This window comes from Thrips palmi, unplaced genomic scaffold (genome assembly GCF_012932325.1).
Source record: "Thrips palmi isolate BJ-2018 unplaced genomic scaffold, TpBJ-2018v1 HiC_scaffold_4, whole genome shotgun sequence".
Lineage (NCBI taxonomy): Eukaryota > Metazoa > Arthropoda > Insecta > Thysanoptera > Thripidae > Thrips > Thrips palmi.
Window position 1 is genome coordinate 10,374,673 of NW_023144631.1, and position 26,202 is coordinate 10,400,874.

Sequence of the window (26,202 nt, forward strand, 5' to 3'; positions counted from 1 at the left end):
GAATCAGTCATCTCAATCTCTAATGCTTCTCTTGAGCAATCAAACAGTTCTGTTTTCATGGTTTTTCTGTTCGACATTTTACTAAAGAACGCATTTGGGTGAAATGGGCAAGCTGGCAATGCCATGGACTTGCTTGCTAAGGCAAAGCCATTATTCAACACCTATTAAAATAAGTAAGTGCGAGCATGGAGGAGGGGAAATTACTGAATTATCGTTAATCTGAGCAAAGATCTTTAATTCTAGTATCTTAACACATAAATAACAAGATTTCATCACGAATTTGCTTTACAACTAATATAAACTTACAATAAAATCACGAAGCAATGAACAGCATAAACCGATATTGCCCAACAAGTAAACTACGCGCCAATTGTAAAATACCTGGCAAGCAGCAAACAGCACATAATTTAAAAATACATCAGGGCATTGCATTAAATCAATAATATGTAAAATTGTTTAAAATGAAGATAAAATTCACTAGGCCAAATTTAATGGGATGTCACAGTCAAGTACACTAAAAAGAAAATTTTAAATAACTTTTAAAACCTTCATATATAATAAAATGATCTGCATTGTGAAATTCCACATATTTTAGTTCATGAACTCAAAGAATCACTTTGGCTCCACTGTGGCTTTAAACTATAGTCGTGAGCTTCTTGAAAAGTCATTAAAAACATTCAGAGAGTGAATAGCAGGGGAAAAACATTACTGCTACACTTTAAGTAGATAAAAATACTATCAGGTACTCCACATTCCTCACAAAATCATGACCATAGCCCACTGAGCTTGTAAGTGATGCAGTCTGTCATCTTCAATAACACAACCAAAAGGGAACAAATTCATAATTTATGTAGAAAAATTGGTCAAAATAACGACCAATTTTTAACATAATAATGCCACTTTGTCTTTCTTTACACAGCCTAAAAGATGCACGTAATAAATCACACATAAATAATGAAATAAATGGAAAGAGTTACAGTCAGGCTTTTACATTTTTACACATATGTCACATGGCAATAAAACAATATCAGTACTCATTGCTGTCGAATGTCTTTACAAGATACAGCTGTAACTAACCATTTTGTACGTCATATTAAGGACCACAGAAATGTTTCCTCGACCGAGGAGAGTAAGATGCATTACTATAAGTACTAGTAACAGCAATGTTTTATGAAAATAAGGCAAACAGTACTTAAAAGTATGGCCAGTTTAATTTAAATAAATATTCTTTGGCATTTGTCATCAGTTAACTTCCCAATCAGAAATATGCTACACAAATTGCTGTGAAACCAATATTTCCCTTCCCTTCTCGTTGCTTGAAATAGTATAGAAATTTTAACTGGTTTCCAAAGTTTCAGCTAATACAGACAAATAAATTTCAGAAAATCATTAATCCTTATTCCCAATAAAAAATAATGACAAAGCAGGAATGCATTACTTCTCAAAAGCTTTAACTGCAGCTCATGAGGTCGGAAAGGACAATAGCAGAAATTAGTGACCAGGAGTCACAAACCACAAACTACTAGTGCTACTTCAGCAATTGCTAAACTCTATCCAAGAATGAGAAACTTGCTGTCCCTTGAGGTGAAAGAAGGAATTCAAACTGCAGACCCAATTCTCCATCAAAGCCTACTTCAAAATCACGAACAGTCTGCAAACCAGAGGAAAAAATATTTTTAATTAACTCAATTCATCATCTTTTGTGGCAAGCAATTAATAAATGTATGGTTTTACCTGTGCTACGACAACTTGCAGGGCCTGCTCAACAAATCGTTTCCCAGGGCACATACGCCGGCCACAGCCAAATGGTAGAACCAAGAAAGTTGCAGCGGACCCTGGGCCACCATTCAACCACCTTTCAGGTCTATACTCATGCGCAGCTGGGAAGTTACTCTCTTTCAAGCCAGCAAGCCATGTATGGCACAGTACAACCGACTGGAAGAAAAAAATAAATTATAGCAACCATTTTAAAGACAGGTTTTTATATGAAAAAAAAAATAATTGGCAAGCGAAAATGAGGATCACTTACTCCAGCGTTCAAATGATAACCACTCAGCACCATATCTGTGTCAATAATTCTTGCTACACATGGAGCGGTTGGGAGAACTCTGAATGCCTCCATGATACAGGCTCGCAGATAAGGAGCATTACGTAAATTCTGAGCAGTCCAAGGACTTCCTGGAGGTGCAGCCGTAATAAGTTCTTCATAGAGTCGCTGTTGAACATTTGGGTGCTTGGCTATCAGGTAAAGCACAAACACAAGGGTGTTCCCAAGCTAAAATAAAATTAAGATAAATTTTAGGAGAGATAAAGCAACAAAACAGATTAACAGAAAGATTGCTGTCTTATTACTGTTTGGATTCCGGCTGCAATGAAGTCAATAATTGCTGCTTTTTTGTCACGTATATCCAATCCAGGCGCATTAAGTACAGCCAGGAATACACTCTGAACGGCATCTATCTGTGCAGTATTTTGTTCCTCTGCCAAGGCAGTATCCACGAGACCAGAAATTATGCTGGAAAGGAAAAGTATTCATTGTGAGGAGTTACACTATATACAGTGTCAGGAATTATTTTTTAAATGTCACTTACTCATAAATGGTCTCTTCACTTTCTACTAGTTCCCTGTAGGCTTTTGTAGGCATCACCTTCCAGAAGGGAAGTCCATAAAATGTGTCTCTCGACGCACAGAAGTGCACCTTGACGGCAGCAGCCAACTTAGCAGCTTGAGGGTCTACTTTATCATCAAGGAAACCCATACGGCGTCCCAGAATCAGCGTGCATGTACCTGTTATGAACCAAAACCAAATATGTTAGTATTTTTTTTATTTTATTTTTTTGTAATTTTTTGTTTAGCAATGTAGTGAGCACTTACTCTCCAGCCCCAGGCGGTTGGCTAGCTCTTCGAACTTGGGGATGACCCCCTTGGCGTCGCGGCTGGTGGCGAGCAGGGTGGACATGTCGCTGGCCACGGTGTTGAGCTCCGGCAGAAAGCGCAGCATCGTCTTGCCGCTGGTCAACTCCGGGGTCAGGATGGAGCGCAAATGATGCCACGTTTCGCCTTGCCTTCAAAAATGAAAGAAAAGAACGAATGAATGAAACAATGAAATTATAGCACCAGACTTGGGGCGTCCAAGTTGTCCTCCCTCCAGACGACTCACTCGTTGACGAGCCCGAGGTTGGTGTAGCGATCGGGTCGCGAGCGCCGGTAGTGGGAGGTGACCTCGGTGGGCGGGCGCAGGGGGTACTTGGTGGAGCTGCGGAGCACCGTCTCGATGGCGGAGCGCTCGAGCACGGACACGACGGGGATCCGCCACAGCGCCTCTTCGCGCACCACGGGGCCGTACCGCTCGAACATGTCTGCCAACATCACGAGGAAGACGAACCGCGTCAAGGCGCGCCCACAAACAGCACACTCATTCCGAACACTGCTTTCGACGCTCTTGTCTCTCGCACTCATGAGTCAGCCGAAGAGTCTTAGAACTCGACCGTTAGGGTGTAAGAGAGAGGCAGATGCGACACGCAGTGATCGTACTCAGCCTGGAAGACACCACACCCCTACTCACCCCTGTACGCCTCGTGGATCTTGTCCATCTTGTAGACGCCCAGCGAGTAGATCCAGCGCGTGCCCAGCACTGGAAGCCGGGGCCACGGACCCGGGATGTCCTGCACGCCCTTGCGCCTCGGCTCCGGCTCTGCAACACAGACGAGAAGTGAGTACTCTGCAGGGTTGGGTCCAGTAGGGCGTTGGACACAATGAAGACCGCGACGCAAGGCGCGCGGCCTGTCGCTGCGACGCTGCGACGCCATCGAATCAACACAATGGCTTTGGAACAATCGGATGGCCAGTCGGATGACCGTGCCAGGCCGTCTGGCCGCTGCATTCGCCGACTGCGAACCCCGCAAAGTGCAAAGCCAGCCACACGGTGAAGCGGGTGGAGCGGGCGGTCCCAAGGAGAACAGAAACGTCAACTTGACGTCACAAAGTCAGCTCAAAATTAGGAAAAGGGTAACGCTAGGGGCCCTTCGGGAAAGATTTCGGATTTCCTCAGATTTCTAGGGCTCCAGGGGACACAGGATTTCTCGAGAGGTTGCCCCCTCGGGCCATGCGGGCCATGGCGCCTAGTAGGTAGGCAGCCGGGCGGCCCGGTGCAAGCCGCAGCCTGGGCTCGCGGCTCACCCTGTGTGTTGGTTGGATAGAAGTCGATGCAAACACGCACACATTGATAACAGCGTGTACGAGGCAGTCCCCCTCTTTCTCCAGTGTGTTGCCGTCCGTCCCTGCAGAGCCTGGGCCCTGGCTGAGCCGGCCCGTCGCGTTCCTCCAGCTGGTCTAGCAGCCCGAGGTCCAGCCTCTCGCCCGGCCTGGCCGGGCCTGCCTGGCCTAGCCGCGCCCGAAGGCAGCCTGAAGACAGCCTGCAGACTGATTCCGAGGGGTCGTCACGTCGCTCCGTCTCTCTCGCACCCCTGCGGGACGCCCCGTGAGTGCGAGAGAGGCACAGCGACGAAACGTTCCTTCGGAATCAGTCGGCTGAAGGTGGTCCCGGAACGCGAAACGTCGCTGAATGGAAGAGGAGGGGGCTCTTGCCTAGCCGGCCTAGCATGCCTAGCCAGGCCTAGCCAGGCCCAGTTCACTGAACTTGAGACCGGCCTGGTGGGGTGGGGCGGGGTGGGGCGGGGCGGACGTTCCCTGGTCGGTGCCCTGCAGGTTGGACTAGCGCACGTACGCAAGATTGCCACCAGATTGCACCACGATCGCGCCAGCACATCCAGCGAATACTACAGGGTGGTCCCCGAGGCCCGCACGGCACTACGCACGTCCGTGTGGGCTTTTGGCGGCATTGCCTACCCGAATTGCCGCAGCCCGCCACACCCCGGCAAGCGCACTGCACTGCACCTTGCGACACAGGCGGCAGGCGGCCGCAGCCTGCCCACCCTGGCCTGCATGCCGCCACCGCACCGCGCCGCACCGCGCCGCACCGCGCCGCAGCGCCACGCAAATGGTTTAATGTCACATTTGGCCAGTCACGTTCCTCCTTTCTCGTTTCGCAAAGTCACGGAGGTGTGGCGCCATGACACTTGGCGTGTCGACCCAGACCCAGTGCGCTGACGTGGACGTGGACGTGAGGCGTGAGGCGATAGTGTGGTGGCCCGGCCTGCGCCCTGCGCTCGCATCCCATTCCCATTCTCATCCGTCCAATTCAGACGGCCAGGCAGACAGGCAGGGCCGGCCTGGGGCCGGCAGGGCTGGCGCGGTGAGTTCCGGCCTGACCCATCTTTCACTTGAGCGTCGTTAGTGGAATGGAATAGGCGAGGGCCCACCGGCTAGCAGACTGATTCCGAGAGTCGCTTTCTCTCTCACACTCACGGAGTGTCCCGTATAAGAGCGAGAGAGACAGAGCGACGAAAACGATCAGGCGGGCCCCGCGTGCCCAGCGTCCTACCCGCGGCCCTAGAGCCGGCAGCGCGGCCCGCCTGCCCCATCCTGGCCCATCCTGCCCCATCCTGGCTGATCCTGGCCCGGCACGTCCCGCACGGCGCGCGCCCCGGCGAGGCACGGCTAGGGCCCCACCAAGGGCCACGCCACTGCCGCCCCTTTCACCCGAGAGTTTCCCGATCGCGTCCGCTTCCCGGGAACCCTGCGCGACGCGACGCCCCGTCGCGGGGCCGTGGTCTTTTGGGACTTCCCGAGCTGCAGAAACATGTGCCAATGCGGGGGCGGGGCGAGGCGGGGCGAGGCGGGGCGAGGCGGGGCGAGTCCGCGAGGCGCAGCCAGAGGGCTGGTGCTCGAATGTTCGAACATTCCTCCTCAGACTGTACTGAACGCACCGCAACGCTCCGCAACGCGACGTCACGGCGACGCCGCCCCGCCCCGCCCATTCGAAAAACCTCTGGGGCGAGAGGGGAATGACCGGGCGGCCGCGCTGGCCCCATGGGCTGGCCCCATGGGCTGCTTTGCCCTGCTGGCTGCCCTGCAGACTCATTCCGAGTGGGAGGCCTCTCTCTCGCACTCGTGGGACGCTCCGTAAGGGTGCGAGAGAGACAGACCGACGAAAGCACTTTTCGGAACTACTCTGCTGGCTGCCCGGCTGGCCCGGCCGCGAGCGTTCGAGCGTCAGCGAGGAAAGAATACAATCTGCGCGGGGCGGGGCGGGGCGGGGTGCGGTGGGGAGAGGCAGGCGAGCAAGTGGCCGGCATATTACGGCGTTAGAGTCAAGCCAGGCCCAGGCCGTGTTGGTAAACAACGTCATATACTATACCCCCGATCAAGAGGTGTTTATCATTTTATATTCAACGTACAGGAACGTGTTTTGAGTCGGCCGGGCCACCCCGCACCTCCCCCCTGATGCCCATGTTGCCTCGGTGACGTCGACCTGTAGTCACAATCCGGCGAGTGGTCCGTGCTTTTCGGCGCGAGCCTCAGTGGGCATAACTGTGCAACGGGCCCTTTGGCGGTGGCGGCCCCCGAGGCCCGCGTCGCTGACGCATAGGCCGTGGGGCCGCGGGGCTCCAGACCGCCGCACTGTTGCTGATGACGGCTATGTTGTTGCCGACGAGACACGTGGCCATGTTGTTGTGTCGTCTCATGTGGTGCGGCACGCGTCGTGACCACCTCGGCCACCGTGACGCGCGGGGCGGGGCGGGGCGGGGCGCGTGCCTCGCGCGTGCCGCGAACGCGACGGTAACGACGGCGCGCGCGTGGCTGCCGAAAGGATGGGCGGTGCGCGTGCCACTGATCCCGAATGATCGGTGCTCTGTCTCTCTCGCACCCCTACTGGCCCCATGAGTGCGGAAGAGGGACTTCGGAATGAAGCAGCTGCCGCCGTGTCAACAACACGGAGGCGGTCCGGGCGGCCACGTAGACGTTTCCGAATTTTTGACACGTTCGGGAAATGGAGCGACCGGAGTCCTTCGCCTTGGCATCGGGTTCTGCGGAGCCGAGCGCCACGCGCCACGCGCCGCGACCTGTTGTTGTCCGGGACGCGCCTCGCCGCCTCGCCGCCGCCTTGCCGGCTGGACGCGTGCCGCGTGCGGACTGGACGCGGACTACGGATCAATCAATGGATGGCCGGCGACGCCGCTAGGCCGCTAGGTCGCTAGGCCGCTGCCGCTAGGTCCTCGGCCTTGCAGCAATCTGCAGACCATCTTGCTGGCCAGCCGCGTACCGCCGTCTGCAGAGTGACTCCGTGGTCTATCTCTCTCCCACCTACACTATCCCTCACATGAGTGCGAGAGAGACAGACGGGCCCTGCTTGCTTGAATGTCACCGCTTTGTCTCTGTCTTCCCTCCAAAATTGTCTTCGCTCCTTTTCTTTTCCGCCTCAACGAACGGCGTAGTTTCGCGCGTCGCGCGCCGCTCGACGAAAAACACAAAACGGCCAAGAGGACGGAATTCGGCGATTCCGCGCATTTTTCTCGTTTCTCGTTTTTCGTTACGTCACGCCCTACTTTTTATTGTGTATTACAATGCGCGCGGCTATCGTCTGTTTGGGTGTCTGCCAGTCGTCTGATGCCGAACGGTGCTTCGCCGCTCTGTCTCGCTCGCACCCCTACGGGTGCCCAATGAGTGCGAGCGAGACAGAGCGACGAAGCACTGTAGGAATCGGCCTGCGAGACTGCGAGCCGCAGGGCTATCGTCGGCCGAACGGATCCGTGTCGGCGGCTGCGGTAGACTGATTCATAGAGTCGTTTTCTTCGCTCTGTCTCTCTCGCACTCATGGGGCGCCCCCCTCTGGTCGCGAGAAAGACAGAGCGACGAAAACGACTCTCTGAATCAGTCAGCAGGGCGGCGGCGTCAGCGCGGGGGTGCGCCTCGTCCGCGTGGCGGGGCGTTGCGGGGCGTTGCACCACGCTCGCGGTGCACGCCTAGCTTTCCCCGCGGCGATGGCGTGGCGCGGCGTGGCGTGGCGCGGCCACCGCTGCAGTGCAGTGGCTCATTGCACCGGACGGAAAAGTTGGCCTGTACAGACAGCCGGCCGCCGTGAGCGGTGCTGGGTGCGGGCGTGCGGGCACCACTGTAACACTGGCGTCATTTCCGTCGCGCCGAGTGCAGAGTGCGGTGCGGACAGGACCGCGGTGTTTCGATAAAGGCCGGCGCGGGGCGAGCGGCCCGGCACGGCAGCACTAGCCAGCGTGTTGCACTGCGGCACTGCGGCCAAGGGGGCCTCGCTCTGGCTGGAGGAGGGCACGGGGGCACGGCGGCGACCAGGCAGCAAAAGCTCCAGGGCGGCGGCGGCAGGCGCGGCGGCAGGTGTGAAGCGAAAGTGTGTCAAACTGTCAAAACGGGTCTAGCGGTTCTGGCGCACGCAGCCCGCGCGGCAGGCGCGGCACGGCGGCGGCGTGGCGTCACAGCCTCTACACTATACACGTGTGGAGTGTGGATCGGCAACCGACTCGTAAAATCCGACGCGGAACTCATTCAGGATCTCCTTGAGCAGACAGAGGCTGCGTGCTGTTCCCGTGTGGCATGTCGCGGCTTCGCGGCACGGCGTGGCACGGCGCGCGCGGTCGTCTAGACTGTTGCAGACAGCGGGGCGGGGCTGGCGGGGCTGGCGGGGGCGGGGCGGGCGGGGGCGGGGCGGGGGCCAATACCGTCGCGGGGAACCGCGGAGGGCTGCTGCGCTGTGCTGCGCTGCGCGGCGATCATCAGAGGACCGCGACGCGACGCGACGACGCGGACTCGGAACGGAAGCCAACAGGAGTCCGTCCAGTCCAGGATACGAGTCGGCCGGAGAACTGACTGATTAAAACCGGAAATGAAATGCACGCGGCACTCCGGGCACTCCAACGCTCTGCTCCAGTCTATGCAGAGCAGATGGCGGGAGCAACCCCCCTCCCCCCTTCCGCCACGGCGAGCTGAACGCGTTGCGACGTTAGCGGCTCTAGAGGTGATAAAACGAGGGGCGCAACTTCCATCCTCGGGACGGGACAGCGGCGGGACCGGCGCAGCCCGCGGCAGCCAAGGTGACCGGACCGCACACTGACCTAGAGTGTTAGTATTTGGGGGTCGCCGGTTCGCTTGGCCAGTGACTCACGCCGCGCTTGGAGGAGGTCGGGTCGGGTCGGGTCGGCGGTGTCGTGCCAGTACGGCGATACGTACCAGGCTTGTGGGAGTGCGACGTGGGCGTCGGGGACGACGGCGGCGACAGAGTCTTGGACTTCCGGAGGCGCAGCCAGCCCCACTTGGTCTGGAACTCCCCGAACAGCAGGATGGCTCCGAACAGCACCAGCGCCACCAGGTCCACGGCGCTCAGCATTCTGCAGGCAGACAACAACACCACCATGTAGAACAAACAACAACAAACAGGCGTCGATGAGAGCACACCATCTTTTCTCCCAAACGCGGCCAAAATAGGACGCAGGCCGCCCCCCGCGTGAAAAAAACACAAACCGGCGGCTGTGCGCGTGTGAACGGCGCTGGCGGGGCGGGGCGGGGCGGGCGGAGGGGCGTGGCGACTGCGACCTCCGTTCGTCGCGAAGTGAGGCAGGTCCGGATCAATGGCTGAGCCAGCAGTCGCACGGCCATGCCGCGCCATGAGTGCCGCGCTGCCGCGCCGTGCCCAAAGCGCGACCAGCGCAAACAACGCGCCCCGCCCCGCCCCGCCCCGCCCCGCGCCGCCCGTCTAGTCGTCGTGTCTTCCTCGCGGTGCCGTGCCTCCGCGCACGTCGCCGCGACGCCAGCCACGTACATCGAGTACCCCATCGTCTACCCCCTCGCCTCGCACCGGAAGTCCGGAAGGGGACGGAACGACCGAAATAAACCTCCCGCTCGGAAGCGGGAACCGAGGCGAGTCTTCGGATTTTGATTCGAGCGAGCTGAGTCAGCAAGTTTTTGGGTTTGGGCCGAGCTGTCGCCGCCGCCGTCGCCTCAGTTTTCTAAGGTCAAGGAGTGGTCCGGCCGGCGGGCAAGCTGGGGGCGGGCCGCCGCCGCCGGCCTGGCCGCGTCCGCGTCTATCTGCGGGACGGTTCGTCTCTCTCGCACCCATGGGGCGTTCCGCTGCGTTCCGCGTGCTTGCGAGAGAGACAGGGCGACGTGGGCTCGAGCCGTCTCTGCGCCATGGGGCAGTGCGGGGCAGAGGGCAGGCGGCCGGAGAGGCAGGCGGCCGCAACGAAGAATCGTTTCGTTTTTCCCTTCTGTCTCTGTCGCGTTCACAGTGCGATCCGTTAGGGTGTGAGAGAGACAGAGCGCCGAATCGCTCGGCACGCGGCGCCACGCCGGGAAGAACGCCGAAGAACGCGTGCTCGCTGGTGCTCCTGTTTGAGCGCGTGTGCGTGCGAAGCGAAGACAAGCAGACAGACAGACAGACAGACAGACAGACAGACAGACAAGCAGACAGCAGACAGACAGATAGACAGTCGGAGCAGCTCGGTTTCGCCCTGCTGACTGATTCCCCGCGGTCGCCCTGTCTCTCTCGCGCCACACGAAACGCCCCATGAGCGCGAGAGAGACAGCGACGAACAGGGACCGCGGAAGTAGTTCATGACGGGGGGGGCAAGACTTTCCTTTTAAAGGGGGGGGGGGGGTCAGGAGAAAAACAGGGGGCTAATAAGATGCGTGTAATGTGGAATTTACAATAGTTAGGAGGCCGGTTTTGACCCTCAAAGTCAGTGAAATGCGAGCAAAGCGAGCTAAATGCCATCGAAATATGAAAAGTACAAGTCATCAAATAGTGGAAACTACCAAGAAATGCGAGCGAAGCGAGCTGAAAGCCAGCGAATTTACGAAAATATTAGCGTGTTTTGGTTAAAATTTGGACACTATACAGAAATTTGCGACGAAACAATGGTAAAAACAGGGGGGGCGGCGCCCCCCCCCGTTTCATTTCAGGGGGGGCCAACCGCCCCCCCTGCACCCCACTTCCGCGGTCGCTGGCGACGAACGCGATGTGCGGTTTCGCCCTTCTGTTTATGTTTGGCATGCAGCAACACAGTGGCCGGTCAGGCCATGATCCGTTTGGACGGCACACACACGGCGTGACACACCTACACGCAGCCGCGTGCGAGCGTGTGCGTGTGTTGGCTCGGTGCACTCTGGCGCCTCGTTCCCACGAGTTTGGCGCCCCGCGACCCGCGCCCCGCAGCACGACGCTCTTTCCGTTCAAGTCGGTTCAAGTGTAGGAGAGGAGCCAGCCAGCCTGCCCGTCCGTACCATGTACAACGAACGATCTTCCGGCGGCGGCGACGCCCTGGCGACGCGGTGCGCGGCCCGCGGCGGCTCGCCTAGGAAGACCTTGGCCTTGAGCCTTGAGACGACCAAGGACTTTTCCTTTCTTTTCTTTTTTCGGCCCGGGGCTAGGTCCCCGCCATGTCCCTGTCATGTCCCGGGCCTCCCGGGCGCGGCTCTCATGCCGGCGCGACGTCCAGGGAATTCCCTTCAGCACCAATTAGCGTCCTCGCTTGAACATGATTCGAGGCGGGGGGCGGGGCGGGGCGGGGCGGGGCGGGGCGCGGCCGGCTGGTGGCCGCCTGATTGATTTAGACCGTCTGGCCTGGCACGTCGGCGGGCCGGCGGGGCGGTGCAGTCGCCAGTCAGTCTCGCAGCGCAATCAGCGAATAACGCACGATTAGATGGCAAGCCACGATACAGAGGCGGAGATGGCATCCTTCGTCGGGGAGGGGAGAGGGAGGGGCGCCGGGGCGTCGCCAGCAAGACCGATGGTTCTGAGCATCGCTTTCGTCGCTCTGCCCCTCTCGCCCTCGTGGGACGTGCCCTAAGGGTGTGAGAGAGACAGCGACGAGTGCGGAATCAGTCCGTTGGCGCTTTTGCTGGCGCTGGCGGACGGACTACTTCTCGGCGGATGCGAAGCCAGCGTGGCCCTTCCAGCAGCAGCAGGCTCATTCCGAACATTGTCTTTCGTCGCTGTCTCTCTCGCACTCTCGGGGCATCCCAATCAAGTGCGAGAGAGACAGAGCGACGAAACACTGCAGGGCGCCGCGGCAAGACGCGGGCAAAAGTAGAGCGCTGCGCTGGCGCTGCCGGCCCAGAGCTTTCTTGTTCCCCTTTCGCCGGTTCGGGTTCACGGCGTGACGTTCGCGTTGGCCGTCGGCATGCCGTCGGCGACGGCGACACTGGACGCCAGCGATCCGACCTTGTTTGCCGTTTCGCAGATTTTGCAGATTTCGCGCCGTTCTCGGCCCCAAGGGCCCCAAGGGGGCGGGGCCTTGGCGGCGGGGCCTTGGCGTTGGCGGCGGCACCGCGGCGGTGGCCGGGCCGCGTTACGTCGCCGGGCCGCCTCGCTATCTCCGCTCCACTGCGAGACTGCGAGCACGCCAGCGTGGGAAAGTGAGGCCTGGACTCTACTCGCCGGCCGGCGGGCCGCCAGCGCTACAAAGTGCCAGCCTGCCGGCCCGCCATAGCGCCTCAGAGGCCGCCCTTTGGTCGCCCGGACTTTGAATCATTGGCGCCGATTGATGCCCAATAATCCATCACGAGGCGGCCCGGGGGCCCTGGGGTGGGTGGCGGCCCTGGTGGCGGCCCTGGTGGCGGCGCTTTGATAATGCGTGTGGGTGCGAACGCGGCGCCTGCACGACAAAGAAGGAGCCCCGCCCCCAGCGCCAGCCTCCAGTGCCTCCAGAGCCTCCAGCCACGCCGGGCCGGGGGTGGCTGTTCCTAGAAGCCAATCCACACGGGGGTCCGGTTCACCGCTTCGCCGCTGCCGCGCCTAAAAATAACACGCGGCCGAAGAAAGCAGCAAGCAGCGCGGCCCGGAGAAAAGAAAACACCATCCACTGTAATTGACTTTCGGCCTTTCGCATTCGGCCCCACCCGCAAACATCGTGCGTCTACCTGACGGCGGCATGGCGCAATGCACTCCTGTGCATCCCCGACGACGGCCAGAGGGACCATAGCGTCAGCAGGCCACGGCCACGGTGTCCGGGATGTCCGGCACCGCGCATCAACACTGGCCAAAGTATTTGCGTATTTCCGGCAGCAACGTGCTGGTGCCACCAGCAACCAGCACTGTTTGACTTTGCGTCGCTTTGCGTCGTCAGGCCGTGATGGCTCCAATGAGCCAGATAGCAACGACACCGCGACATTGAAACGTACTTTCGCTACCCGGCTGCGCGCTGCGCGGGGCGAAGCGGGGCGACGCGGCTTCTGATAAAACAGTCGCATCGCCTCACTAATGGCCCGGCGGCCGGCCGACCGGAGGAAGTTCGAATTTCGCGCGCCAAGACTTCCGGCAGACGACACCCGATAACCAGCCAAGCAGCCAACCAGCACCGAACGCGTCCCCCCGCCCCTCTCTCTACCCCTCTCTGCTCCTCAAATCCCCCTCCGCCTCCACTTGAAGCAATTATCGAATCCACCAAATTATAACTAGGCTTCCTGAACGTGCCGCCGGGCCGCGCCTAGCCGCGCCTAGCCGCGCCTAGCCGCTTCGCACACGACACGACGGGCCGGGGAGCGCCGGCCGGCCGGCCGCGAGGTGCGAAGCCTAGCCGCCAAGCCGCGAGCAACAACAACACCAAAGCCAAAACAAAAGGCACGTGCGCATCTAGGCCTCCAGGCGTGCCTCCAGGCCTACAAGCCCCAGGCCTCAGGGCTCCAGGCGGCAGTGGCGGGCTGCAGGTTATCTCGGCTCCTTCGACAAGGTGCTCACCGTGAATAATTATCTGCGAACGCGCGACGCCGAGCAACGCGCCGCCCGATAACTTATCAATGAAGGTGACATTCCCTCCGCCCTCCGCCAGCGGGACGGGACGGGGCTCGGATGAAACAATATCAGCGAGTCAACAAAAGGCAGGCCGCGATAGCGACGGCCTACGGGGAAGTGTCACCGCGGGGGCGCTTCTCGACGAGCGCGACGAGCGCCAGCACCGCCCGCTGCCTCGGCTTTGAGATTGACTGGGCGGCCAGCCCGTGAATCCCGTGGGGGTGAAACACAAAAACCGCCACTTCCGTCGCACCTGCCTCTGCCTCTCCCACCGGCGGCCCCTCCGCGGTGGCCCACGCGGCCGGCGCGGCGCGTCACGGCGCGGGCACCGGCAGCCGGCACGGCGGCAAGCCCAGACCAAGGTGAGAGCGCAAGGACCAAGGCCAAGAGCGCGCACTCCAAGGCCAAGATCACATCGCGAGTCCTGCCGGCCGGCAGACCGGCCGAGGCGTGGCGGCGCGCGGCGTGGAGACGCTCCACCGCTTCGCGGCACCGTGCCCCCGCCCGCCACGCCCCGCCACGCCCCGCCCCCCGCCCGCCACGCCCCGCCACGCCCCGCCACGCCCCGCCACGCCCCGCCACGCCCCGCCACGCCCCGCGGCCAGTGCCGGCCGGCAGCAGGACGACAGCGGCACTACAGCACCGTGACGGACTCCAAGGCAGCAAGGCAGCACAGCAACACCGCCAAAGGCAGCCAAAGGCAGCCAAAGGCACGGGGTGCACGTCAGTGCCCTCGAATCTAATCGGGGCAGGCTAGACACTGGACGACCAGGCACCCCGTTCGCAGGAAATGACCTGGCGGTCCGCTTGGTCCGTCTGGCACGCCGGGAGGGTCGCGGGCCGGACTCGACTTACGGTGGGGCGTCGACGGCATCCTCGCCGCGCCCCTCCTCATTTTCCTTTCGATTCCGATCGCCTTCGATTGCGACAATCAACTCGTTCCCCGTCCGCGTCCCCTCCGAGGCGTGGCGGCGTGGCGCGGCCGAGGCCGGCCTGGCCGTGACCTTGCGGCGCGACGCGGACGCGGCCTTGGCGCCCGCACCCCCTTTCTCCAGACCGCGGCCGGACGGCCGGACAGGGCCGGGCGGGGAAGGGGGGCGGGGGTCGGTGTCGCAACCAATCGCAGCTAGCCGACGAACCCATTGCCCAGCGTGAGAACTCCACTTCCGAGGCAGCCGGCCAGGAAGCAGCCAGGCGCGTCGTCGGGCCGTCCTGCCGTCGTCGGGGGCCTCGCCGCCGCGCCGCCTCGCCGGAGCATGGCCGCCCTGCCCTCAGGCCCGCCGCCGCGCCGCCCTGCTCGAGCCGGTTTCCATTCCATACGCACCACAATCAGGCCCTATTGGTGAAGGCGGTGCCACCAGGCCCGTCCCCGTCCACTGTCCAGTTCTAGGAAGCTTAGACGGGCCCCGCCGCCCCGCCCGACTGTGCCAATGATTTACTATTGAGCCTGACAAGGACAAGTCTGACATTTGGACAGCGTCGGACATTGGGCCACGCCGGGGACGGTCAAATTCCCATCGGCCAAAATGTGTTCCCCATTCGGGCCCCGCCTCGAGCACTGGCTATGGCCTCTCTGGCCGCGCCCCAGGGAAGCCCTCGCGAACGCGCGCCAATCCACCGCTAATAAGCGGTGGATTTCCTACAGGACGCCCGAGCCAGTCTCGGCGTCGTCGCGCCTAGAGTCGAGGAGTGGAGCCCCCGTACGAATGGATGGGGGACGGGATGGGGAACCCGCACGGGATGTCCCGGTGGTGTCAAGTTCCCCACCACGACGTCAAGCAAGGTCCGGCCGGTGGGCCCGTCCAGTCCTGCGGGACTTTTAGGACTCTATACTATCTCCATGCTGGGGACGCCCCCGCAGCCAGCCAGCCAGGGCTTCCCTTCCAATGCAGTCCCGCATGGTGCGCTGCATAGCGACGGCCGCGCCGCCGCGTCCCTGCGATAAGTCAAGACCAGGACGGTGACGCTGGGGCGCGCTGGGGCGGGTCGGGGACGGAGGGGCCCTACACTCGGGAACATGCCGGCGGGGCGAGGCGGGGCGGGGCGGAGCGAGGGAGTAAAGGGAATAAAAGGAAAGGAGCGGAGGCCTCGTCAGCCCCTCGCTCCCCTCGGCACCCCCCAGTCTCCAGTCCCTCCAGCTGTCTGGCCGCGCCGACGAGCCCACAATCAGCTGACTGCCGGAAGACGAACACGGACTTGCCGGCATGGAGGCCGCCCCGCCCCGTCCCCGCCCCACCCCGCCCCCGCCCCCGCGCAGCGCCCCTTTAGGCTGTACGTACGCACACTCACTGGGTAATACCACTGTACCACTGTCGTGCCGGCATGGCAACTGATAAAAGTACCTGTTTCAGCTTCGGCCCGCAGACGAACCGAGACGAACGGACCCGTGATAAAAACAAATGAGAACTACGTTATACTACTCGAGTCCCGTACGATACGGTGGCGGTGCGGCGACTCGCTGCCGCTTATTGCGCTTATGGCCCCTGCCTGTCCATCAGCAGCCCAGCGGCAGCCCACTGCACTGTCAAAATTTCAGTTGTCACTTGATAATTTTCCATGCCAGAATCACGTCATCAAACCAGTTGACAACGCGGTTGTCACCGTCCATGCAATAAAGTACAGAAGCTTGTCATGAATTCGTGACGAAATTGTCATAATTTTTACCGTGATGAGAAAATTTTCCACGATTTTGTCATGAAGTGACGACGAATTTTGACAGTGCTGCCCACCCTGGCGGCCGCGGGGACGACGGGGACGGGGTGGCGACCCTCGCCTCGTCGGCCTGCGGGCTGCGCTGCCACTGCACTGCCAAACTGCCGCACTCGCGGCCTTTCGTGGAAAAGACCCACCAATTCGAGCAACCGGCGCGGCGCGGCGGGGGCTTCATGCACGCAATCGGGTCCGCGATCTGGAGATGCGGACAAGGATGACGGCCTCGGTCGCGGTGTCGGCGGCCAGGGTGCGCGAGCACCGCCAGCACCGCCAGCACCGCGCGCGAGCCGGATGCGGTGGAACGGGAACGTTTGGCGGCGCTCGACGGAGAAGAAGAGAGAGAGAGAGAGGGAAAGAGAGAGCACTGAGTGTGACCATGGACGTAATTATCGCCAGCCAGCAATATGGGAGATTGCCGGCGACCTCCACGGGGTCAATGGAATCCACGGACATCATCGGCGGCACGGCGGCACGGCGGCGTGCTCAGGGATGTCTCCCAATAACAAATTCACGCCCAATTTACGAGGCATACATTATCACGACGCGTCGCAACACTGACAGAGCAGAGCCGGGGCGAGATAAGGCGAGGCGGTGCGTGCCAGCAGTGGCAGTGTAGTGGCAGTGCAGCGACGCCGGGACGCCGGGACGCCCTTCCCGAGGGAAGTCCCAGGCCGGCCGGGACGCGTCGCCACTGGCACTCATTAAAAGGGCAGACTTCAAATAAAATAACCGAAGAAAGGGGGGGGGGAAAGGACGCAGAAACGGAAAGAGAGAAATAAAAACCGGTGTCAGTGTGCGGCGGCGCGTCGGGGATGTACAGTACAAATACAAAACAAAAGACGTTTACCTTGCAAAGTCGAAGCTCCGGTCGAATATCATTTAGCGAACAACGCTGCCAAAATGTCACCTCGGCGCCTCCAGCAGACGACGCGGCGCGCGGCACTGCACTGGACGCGCGGGACGCACTCACACTGGGAACGCTCTTCGGCACCCGTTCCCGCACACAAACAGGATGACAACAAAACGCCGAAACGCGGCAGACGACGGCGGCAGAGTCCGGGCCGTCTCCGTCTGCGACGGTCTGCGTCTTCCGGAAGGCGGTGAAGGCTGCGGTAGAGGAGGGCCTCCCCTCAGGTCGGCGGCGTGCCGTTCAAGTCCGCGGAACGGCGGCCCGAGTGCCGGCGACGGACTCGATGCTCATGTCGAGTCGCAGCGATTGCAATCAACGCCAAACGGCAGCTACCTGTTGCCCGCGAGCTCGGCCCGTGGCGGGGCGGGGCGGCGCGCGGCGGGGCGGGGCGGGGTGGTCGTCGCGGAACTTTGTGGCGTGTCGCGTGGTCGTCGGTCGTCGCGGACGCCTTGCCTTCCCTGCCCTTCCCGGAGTGGACGATCGTGGCGCGACGCACGGCGGCAGAGCGCTGAGTGAGTCGAGTGCCGATGCCGAGTAGAGCCAGAGCCCAGAGCCAAGCCAGGAGGAGAAGCAGACCCAGCCAGACACCGGCAGCCCGTCGGCCTGGTCGGCCTGGCCGCGCCGCACCGCGCCGCACCGCGCCGCCGGGGAGTGGGAGGCGGGGAGTGGGGAGGGGCGCGGCGGCGGCATGGACGTGCCAGCGGGGCGGGGCGGAGGGGCCGCGGGGGCTCGCGCCGAGCGTCCGACGGGGCGCGCCGCGCACCTCTGGGGTTGGGGCTCGGGGGTGGGGCGCGGGGCGCGGCGCAGGAGAACTAAATGCAGGACGCGACGCAGGGCGCAGGGCGCGGGGGTGCTGCTCGCGCAGTGGGTGCACCAATAACCGCAACGCCTGCCATGCCGCGGGTAGGCAGCCCAACGTGCACCAGCCGCGCGCGCTTCCGCCCACGGGCTCGGCCGCACTCCGCACTCCAGCTGTGAGGGCGGCGACGACGCCGACGGCGCTCTTGGCCTTCGCCGGCACTGGCCTCGGCCGCACCGGGCCACCGGGCCATCTGATAGCGTCGCGGGTAGCGGCGGGGCGGGCAGGGCACTGTCCTGGCGGCCGCCATGGCGCTAGCCGGCGCTAGCTGGCGCTAGCCGCCTGCCTCCACATCGGCGGGCCGGGCGCCGGGCCGGGCGCCACCCTGGCCGGCCTGGCGGGTGTCCGCGTGTTGTCGCATTCCCGCATGATCGAACTGAACTCTGGAGCCCCGAAAAACGGACCGCTTTGCAAAACAACGCCATCGCCAGTGCCATTCATCTGGCCGGCCGGACCGAACCACCGAAACGTGGCCGAACTATGAACGAGGGCCGAACACTGCGTCCACCCGCACGCGCCGCGTCGTCCACGGCGAGGGTGTCGGTGGGGGTGGCCAGGCCGGCCGAGCCCGAGCAGCAGCAGGCCGTGTTGGAGTGCCCGCCCCGCCAGCAGCGCCGCCGCCAGCGCCGCCTCCACGCCGAACGGCGAAACGGAAGCACTGCCTGTTCGATAACAAACAATCTGGGCTGGGTACCATTCGGCACTCGGGGACCGCCTGGCCGCCTGGCCGCCTGGCCGCGCGCCCGGCCACCGCGGGGGCGGCGCGAGGTTACCTCCAACCGCGGCTCAATCAGAAACAAAATAATCCTGGGCGAGTTTGAACGATTTGAACTCGGGGCTCGAGTACGAAGGGGGCACGACAACACCTTGCCGCATCTTGCAGCAGCTTACAGCGTGCAGCGCGATAGCCATCGCGCCGCGATGGCGATGACTCACTGCACCCCCGGTGGCGAGGAGGTGGGGTGTGGGCTGCATATCGCGGGTTTATTCATCGCGATCGGCACACCGTCTGCGAAGAGCCGCTTCTGTCTCTGTCGCACCCCTCCGCGCCGGCCCGTGAGTGCGACAGAGACAGAGCGGCAAAGCGACACTTCGGAATGGCGGGGCAGGCGGTGCTGGTGGTGCACGTCGTGCACGTGGCGGCCGGAGGCGAAAATACACTAATCCGGGATGGGTACCCTACCCCAGGGGTACCCAAGGCACCGAGGCGGTGGTGTGATTAGCCCAGCTACCGGCTATTTTAAAAACCGGACTCCGGTGGTTATCGTTTCACAAAATCGCTTTAAACGGTTTAAAAATTTGACCAGAGGGCAGACTTGCGTAAGTGCCGGTTCAGTGAGTGCTTGCGTCTGTGTGCGTGTCTGCGAGTGCTTCTCCCCGCGATGCTGGGCTGCTGGGCTCGCCCGACGCGCCTCACGCAAATTCGACAAAATGGAACCTCGCCGAAGGCCGGGGCGGCCGCCCTGGCGGTGGAGAGGGGGGTGGGGATGGGGGGTAAAAACCGGACGCTCATTGGATATTACTATAGCGTCTGCCATGGGCTGATTCGGGCCTTGTCTCTCTGCTCTAAGTCAACCGAGTCTAATACGCTGTAAATGCCTTGTCTTGTCACGGCGGCTGGAGGCGGCACTTCTTGACGACGCGGGGCCAGGCGCGTGGAGGGCGCGCGCGTCCCTGCACCGCCAGTGTGCCAGTGCACTGCTTACCTGAGCCTGCCTGCCTACCTGTTGCATGCCATAAAACAAACCCCATCAGGTTGGCAACGAGACGCAGGGTAAGGGCACAAATTACAAAGGAAAGTCGACATTGCGACCATTTCGCCGACAAAAATCTCGAGGCCGTGCCTAGCCTGCCCAGGACTGCTCGTCGCCTTGCTCGTCGCCGCGTCTCCCTCGCACCCCCACGGGACGCCCCTAGAGACTGACGAAACGATCCTTCGAAACAGCTCGGCTGGATGGTTGTGTATTATTATGTCCCTGGATTATTATGCCCCAGGAACATCCTTTCCCTTTCAGGTGTAAAACTTTACAGCTCCGTGGGGCGTTAGGAAAAAAGGACTAACTTAATTTTTTTGAGACAGAACATGTTCGAGGCAGTTCGGCGTTTCTTTTTCTTACAACTTTCCGCGCCAGTCCCCGGAAGAGCGCTGGAAGAGCGCAACGAGACGGTGGCGATGCGATCGGGTCACAGGCTGCTGCCCTGTCCGACGAGTCCATCCCATCCGGCCGGCTGTCCCAGGCTGTCCTGGCTGTCCCGATGCGCAATTCAATAGCCATTATCGCTGCGTGCTTGTTGGCATGTCCACAGTGTAGTGTCCGCTTACCTGGCGTTGGCGCGCCAGGTATGTAGTAGACAGTGCGGTGGCACAATGCTCTTGTATTGCATGCACTCTTTCCTATTCTCGTCGCGGGCCCTGCTGCCCGCCAGTAACTGCAGAGTGATTCCATCGGTCCATCTCTCTCGCACCCATTCGGGACGCCCTGTGAGTGCGAGAGAGAAAGAGAGGGACTCGGCCTGCCGCCCGCGCCCCGCTCCGCTCGAAGCTCGAAGCGAGTGCTGCGCACCGAACGGTGCGGCAGCGCGACGCGTCGACGCAAAAAGGTAGTGTATCGGTCGGAGGATAACTGGGGGACTCTCCGGGAACAGGTTGAGGTTCGAGGCTGGCCGAAGGTGATTGTTGTGTTGCATCTTTTTACCGGAAGCGCCAAGCGGGTGGGCAGGAGGCTGCCTTGGTGGCGAAGGCGAAGGCACGGCGCCGAGCGGAGCGGGCCGCCGTCCAGGATCGCGGTCTCTGGAGGCTGGCCAGGGAGCAGACCGCGCCCGGGCCGCCGCGCGCGGTTCGGAGACGGGCACCCGGGCGCAGGAAGGTCCTGGGGTCCTAGGTCCTGGGTCGTGGCGGGGCGGGGCGGTTTCGGGCGGAGCGCTATGGACGATGGGCAGCTTTTATTTGCATAGGGACCGTTAGACCGGCCAGCCCAGTTGTAACACTGGATCAGGAATCTAACCGGGCAGAGCATGGCAAAGCATCCTGTCACCCGCGGGCAGCTCGGGCAGCCGAGGACTCCAAGGACTCGTGCCAATCCATCATCCGTCTGTTTGACTGCCGCTCAAAGGACGAGGCAAGGACGGAACTGAAACAAGCCGGAGTCGTCGGCGACATGAAGGGAAGGCCAGGGCTCGCTGATTGCAGTCCTGCAGTTGTTGCAATGGTCGCAATCCCGTCCTCGGAGTCTTCAGACAGGACGGGACCGCTGGTGCTGGGCCGCTGGGCCGCTGGGCCGCTGGACCCGGAATGTGCCTCCGCCGTCCGCTGCTGCAGGCAGTGCCTCGTGGCGTTGTCTCTGTCGCACCTCTGCGGAATGCCCCATGAGTGGGAGAGAGACAGAGCGACGAATCGGCCAGCAGCCGGACCGCCAGAGTAACGGTGAATCCTTCCCCGGAGCGTTTGCGCGTCCCGCTGTGTACACCTGTGTACAGTGTCGTCACCAACTCTAGGCGGCCGAGTACAAACAACAACCGCCAAAAAAATAATCAACAACAAGAAGAAAGGCATCTCCATTTTCCATTTTATTTTCCGCCAGTTTGCCTGCGCGCTGGGTTCGGAATTATAATAGCGCACCGAACCTTGTTTTGAGACTTTGAGAGGTTACGACGGTACGAGCCACGGAATGTGGCTAAGCCAGTGCGGCCACCCCGCCACCGCCAAAGCTGCCAAAGCTGGCAATCCGATCAACGGAAACCACAAGCCTAAGGTGGCGGAAGGCGAGGCTGCAGGTGTGTGCGCGCGTGTGTCTGTGAGTCCCGCGCGAGGCAGTGCTTCGGCCAATCACAGGCGACTTTGTTGTGACAGAATCAATTTTCCAGGTCTGACCTGGGTCAATAACTCGGGTTGCCGGGAAGCCATAAGGTCCACCGCTCGAGTCACGGAGTCGCGGTCCGGGGCAGCGGCTGGACGACGACGGCGAGGCACGGCGAGCCACGGCGCGGGAATGCGGACAAAACCTGTCCGCTCCTTTTCCCGCCAGTCTTACTCATTTACATAAATGAACGAGTTTGAGGTGGCCGTAGGTTTTGGACGTGACCCGCGGCTCGTAGTGCCAGTGCCTCCAAACCACTCTATCGAACCACCAAACCCAACCAGCAGCGAATGCAGGTCAAACCTGTCAAACTGAGGGCCAGGGCAGCCAGGGCCAGGGCCGGTCCTCGGTCCTTGGATGTGTCCATCGTTATGTCACTTCGTGCGTCACCGAGTCGTCGGCCTGCACGTGGCCCGCCACGGTGCCGCGGCGCTGGAGCCCTCCCTGGAGTCCTGTGGGCTCCTGGAGCGGCTGGACGAGGCTCCATCCCTTGCGGGTCCCTTGCGGTGTAGGGCCAGCCCGCGAAGACGCGCGGCGTCCGCGGCGCGGCGCCGCCGTGAGTGCGAGAGAGCGCGAGGCACAAGTGTGTCAAGGCGCGGAAGGCGTCGCTTGGAGTGGAGCAATGTCAATGCTGGAGTCGCAGCCAGAGCCGCGGCTCGTTGCTGTGCACGAGCAGCACAAGCTGGCCATTGAGTACTACCGTACTACTACGCCCGGCCGGCCGCCCACCCGGCCGCCCCTCCCCGCCGCGGTATTTGTACAAACACAGAGCCGCGTCGTGGGGGCCCAGGGCAGCGCGGCGCACGGCGCACGCGGAGCCACCGGGAAGCACCTGCCTGGGGCGTGGCCGCGTCGCCGTAGCTCCGCGCAGCACCGCGCCGACGACGGGCACCTGCAGGGCACCGCGTCGACGAGCCACCACCCGACGCCCGACGACTCGTGGTTCCCGCGCCTGCCGTGGCGCCGGGACGCAAATACGCACATCCTTACCGCGACAGGTGCGGCGGGGCGACGCGAGCAGAGGAGAGATAGGCGGCCGTTCACCCCGCCGCCGTCGCCACCGTCGTCGTCGTCTTGATCCTCTCTGGCCCGCCCTCCCTGCGTTCGTCCTGCACCGCGCGCGCCACCGCCGCCGAAAAGCACACGTCCTTATCTAGCGTCCCGCGAATCGTGAGTCGTTCCTTCGCGCTGTCCATGGAACACCGCATGAGTGCGACAGAGACAGCGCGACGAAAAACAACTCAGCCTGCAGGTTCAATTGCCGCGCAGCTTTCGGCTTTCTTAGCCCAATCTCGAGTCAACAGCGAGCAGTGCGCAGCAATGCCGGCCACCGTTCCCACGTTCGTACGAAGTGCGGGCCGCGGCGCTGGAGGCTGGAATCGCAACTCGGCGCGCAACGTAAGCTAGTATCGCCAAGCCATCCAATGAAGCACAGTCACGTGACCGGCCAGGCAGTCCAATAGGCAGGTCCCCCCGGCCAAACAAACGCGCAGGTCGCGCGATGAGATGAGATTCGGCGGCCAAAATAAAAGGCCAGATAGAGATACCGCTGGCCCGGCCTGGCCGGCACTGCCCTGGGGCGCGACCTGCCGAGGAGCGGAGCGTGGCCGTCGTTCGTTTGTTCAAAAATTAGTTTCTGGAAAAAGGAGTGGCCGAAACGAAACGCGCGGTGCGATACTGCGCGCGTTGTCGCCGCGTTCTCACGATGGCCGCGGAGTGCGCGGGCAAGGCGCGGCGGCATGGCGGCAGCGCGGCCAGATTCACCATGTTTACCGCCAGCGGGCCGCAGGCCGCGGCCTCTTCCCAGGCGAGCGATTCCGAAAGGATTGTTTCGTCGCTGTCTCTCTCGCACTCAGAGGGCGTTGGGGTGCGAGATAGACAGAGGACGACGCGGTCCTCGGCCGGCAGGGCGGCCTGCCTGGCGTTCGCGGAACCCCGTCGCGATCACGGGGCACGACGCCGTCGCGTGGCGCAGCGTGGCGCCCCGGAAGGAACCCGAGCCGACGGACTGCCGACGCAGCCCCCTGATTGGCTACGCGCCCCGCCGATCGGCCAATCGGCGTCTCGGGTTGCGCATCAATGATCCGCGGCTCCGCGGCGCCGTTCGCGGGAACGCCTGCGTGTTCGGTGAGATCGTCGCTCTCGCTTCCACACCTGCCTTTGCCTTCACGCGAAGCTCGCGTCTCCCCCCAGCGAGGCGAGGCGAGGCGAGGGTGGCGCACGCCGCACTAATCTCATACTGCGCGGAACCGTCGAACCAACACGAGCAACCCTCTCACTCGCACTCATAGGCTGGCATAGGGCCCGACATCCCCACCTTCTGCTCGTGTTGGCTCCACTGTAGAGGGCTCTGCCGCGTCGCAGCTTGGCAACCCGCGGCGACGTTGAAAAGCAAACTAGGAAAATTCGGTCGTGATAACAATGAGAATTGTCCCGCTGCTGCTGCTGAGGCTGCTGTGCTGCGGCCGGGGCCAGTGCCGTGCGCGTGCCAGCCAGCAGCTGATTTTTCATTTCTTGAATGGAAGGCGCCGTGGACGTGGACGCGTGGACGCGCATCCGCTGTTGCGAAATCCGGTCCGCAGGTCCGCAGGTCCGCCCACCCCGGACTCTGACGGCGTCAGCGGATTTTTGGGCCGCCAGTGGACACACCTCTGACTTTGCAAATAAGCGCTGCTCGCCTCGCCGCGGGCTTTTATTCACGCGCACACTCACACACGGACGCTCTCACACACACACACACACACACACACACGCACGACTAGTGCCATAAAAGTTAATGATGGCGTTCGCCCATTCTGATTCGTGTCAGCCCCACTGTGATTATATTGTTGTATTCCTGGTGGAGTCGGACTGCCGGGCCCTGCCGGGCCGCCTCCGCGCGCAAGGCGGAGAGACATTGCGTCTCACTACGAGCGTCGGGCGGCGCGCGGACCACTCGGGGACCACTCGGACCTACTCGGACCTACCGAAGCCAGCCTACTTGCGAAAAGAAAGCGATAATGAGGAAAATGAAAACAAGAGTGATTTACCGTGACCTTGGTATCGCGCAGGGGAGGGCGGCGCGATAACGGCTCCAAAATAAAATGGGCGATGGCGATGACATTGGCGGTTTATCTGATGAATGCGACGGTGCGTATGGGGCCTGACGGGGCTCTCCAAAAACGCCGCGAAGCAGGCGGCCGCGTTTTGGACCGGACTGTGCGCGACGCGCTCGTGTCACTGGTGAGAGCGACGCTGTCCTGACGGAGTGGAGTGTACACACTGTAACACTCACCCTCTTCCACGCGCGCGACTCGAGCGAAAAAAGAACACAGGCCCAAATCACACGACAATGGGCGAGGAAATCTTGTGTGTACTCGAGAGCGACGTATTTTGTACTTATCTGCCGAAGGAAAAAACAGTAATGACTCTTACACATATAGAAGCCTGATAAAAAGTGCACAATGAATGGCCTGGGCTTGGCCTGGGGGGTCAGCCATCGAACTCTATTGCTCAGTCGCAGGCCGCGGTGCTACCACACACACTGACAGAGCACATACCGCACACGCGCCCCTCTTGTCCATGTCCAAGTCCATCAAGTCCGTGTCCAGGCCGTGACGTCACCGGCAAGTCCGCGTTCGCTCGGTGACGCATCCGGTGAACTTGAATCTGAATCCGTGGCCTGGAAACGGAAGCGGCGGACGTCACCGGCGAGGCGCACAGACGTCACCGACGTCACCGACGCCGTGACTGCACTGTAGAGGGTCCTTACGCGGAGACCGCACTGCAAAAGAGCAGCAGCAGCAAGAGCAAGCAAGTCAAGCAAGTTTACAGTGTAGCCCATCCTCTTGTATCCAAGTTTATTGAGTTGGACGACTGGACTGTCACTGAATGCTGGCTGAATCCCCTTGCGTCGTCTGGTGCCCTTCCAAAATGCACGATTCCGCACTGTGTGTGTGCGCCGGGGGAGGGGGGGTTAGATGTGTGTTTGTGTGTGTGTGTGCGTGTGTGTGTGTGTGTGTGTGTGCGTGTGTGTTCGTATGGAAGCAGGAAACAACCGGGTCAGGTTGTGTAATACGAGGCGAACCCGGCCGCCGCCGCCGTGGCTGCGAGAAGCGCTGCGAAGCGAAATCCAGGGAAATGAGAGACGGAAAAGAAGAGGCGGCATTGACTCAAAGCGATTCCCTGCGTTGCGCTCATCGATTTGCGTGTCGCGGCGGCGCGGCGG

General features: G+C 61.4%; 1 protein-coding gene across 2 annotated transcripts; it reads right to left on the reverse strand.

Annotated features, from left to right (window-relative positions):
- Window positions 1-214: 214 nt before the first annotated feature.
- On the reverse strand, window positions 215-17,654 carry LOC117649332 (ecdysone 20-monooxygenase). 2 transcript variants are annotated; one of them, XM_034391974.1, is made up of 10 exons: window positions 17,217-17,654; window positions 9,100-9,257; window positions 3,566-3,694; window positions 3,161-3,359; window positions 2,875-3,065; window positions 2,592-2,787; window positions 2,353-2,515; window positions 2,030-2,275; window positions 1,735-1,935; window positions 215-1,651 (listed from the first exon to the last, which is right to left on the reverse strand). In XM_034391974.1, exons 1-10 carry the CDS (start codon window positions 17,246-17,248, stop codon window positions 1,544-1,546), a joined length of 1,623 nt encoding a protein of 540 aa, XP_034247865.1. In that variant the 5' UTR covers window positions 17,249-17,654; the 3' UTR covers window positions 215-1,543. The 2 variants fall into 2 exon arrangements, with proteins under 2 accessions (XP_034247865.1, XP_034247866.1); XM_034391975.1 differs by lacking the exon at window positions 17,217-17,654 and adding an exon at window positions 9,325-9,460.
- Window positions 17,655-26,202: the final 8,548 nt, after the last annotated feature.

Bases quoted from the DNA above. Each gene is read 5' to 3' on its own strand.
- LOC117649332 (XM_034391974.1), bottom strand. From the start codon at position 17,248: ATGATATTCGACCGGAGCTTCGACTTTGCAAG. The intron at 3,360-3,565 runs GTGAGTAGGGGT...TGATGTTGGCAG, and splicing joins GATCCACGAGGCGTACAGGG to ACATGTTCGAGCGGTACGGC. The intron at 2,276-2,352 runs GTAATAAGACAG...ATTTTATTTTAG, and splicing joins TTGCAGCCGGAATCCAAACA to CTTGGGAACACCCTTGTGTT.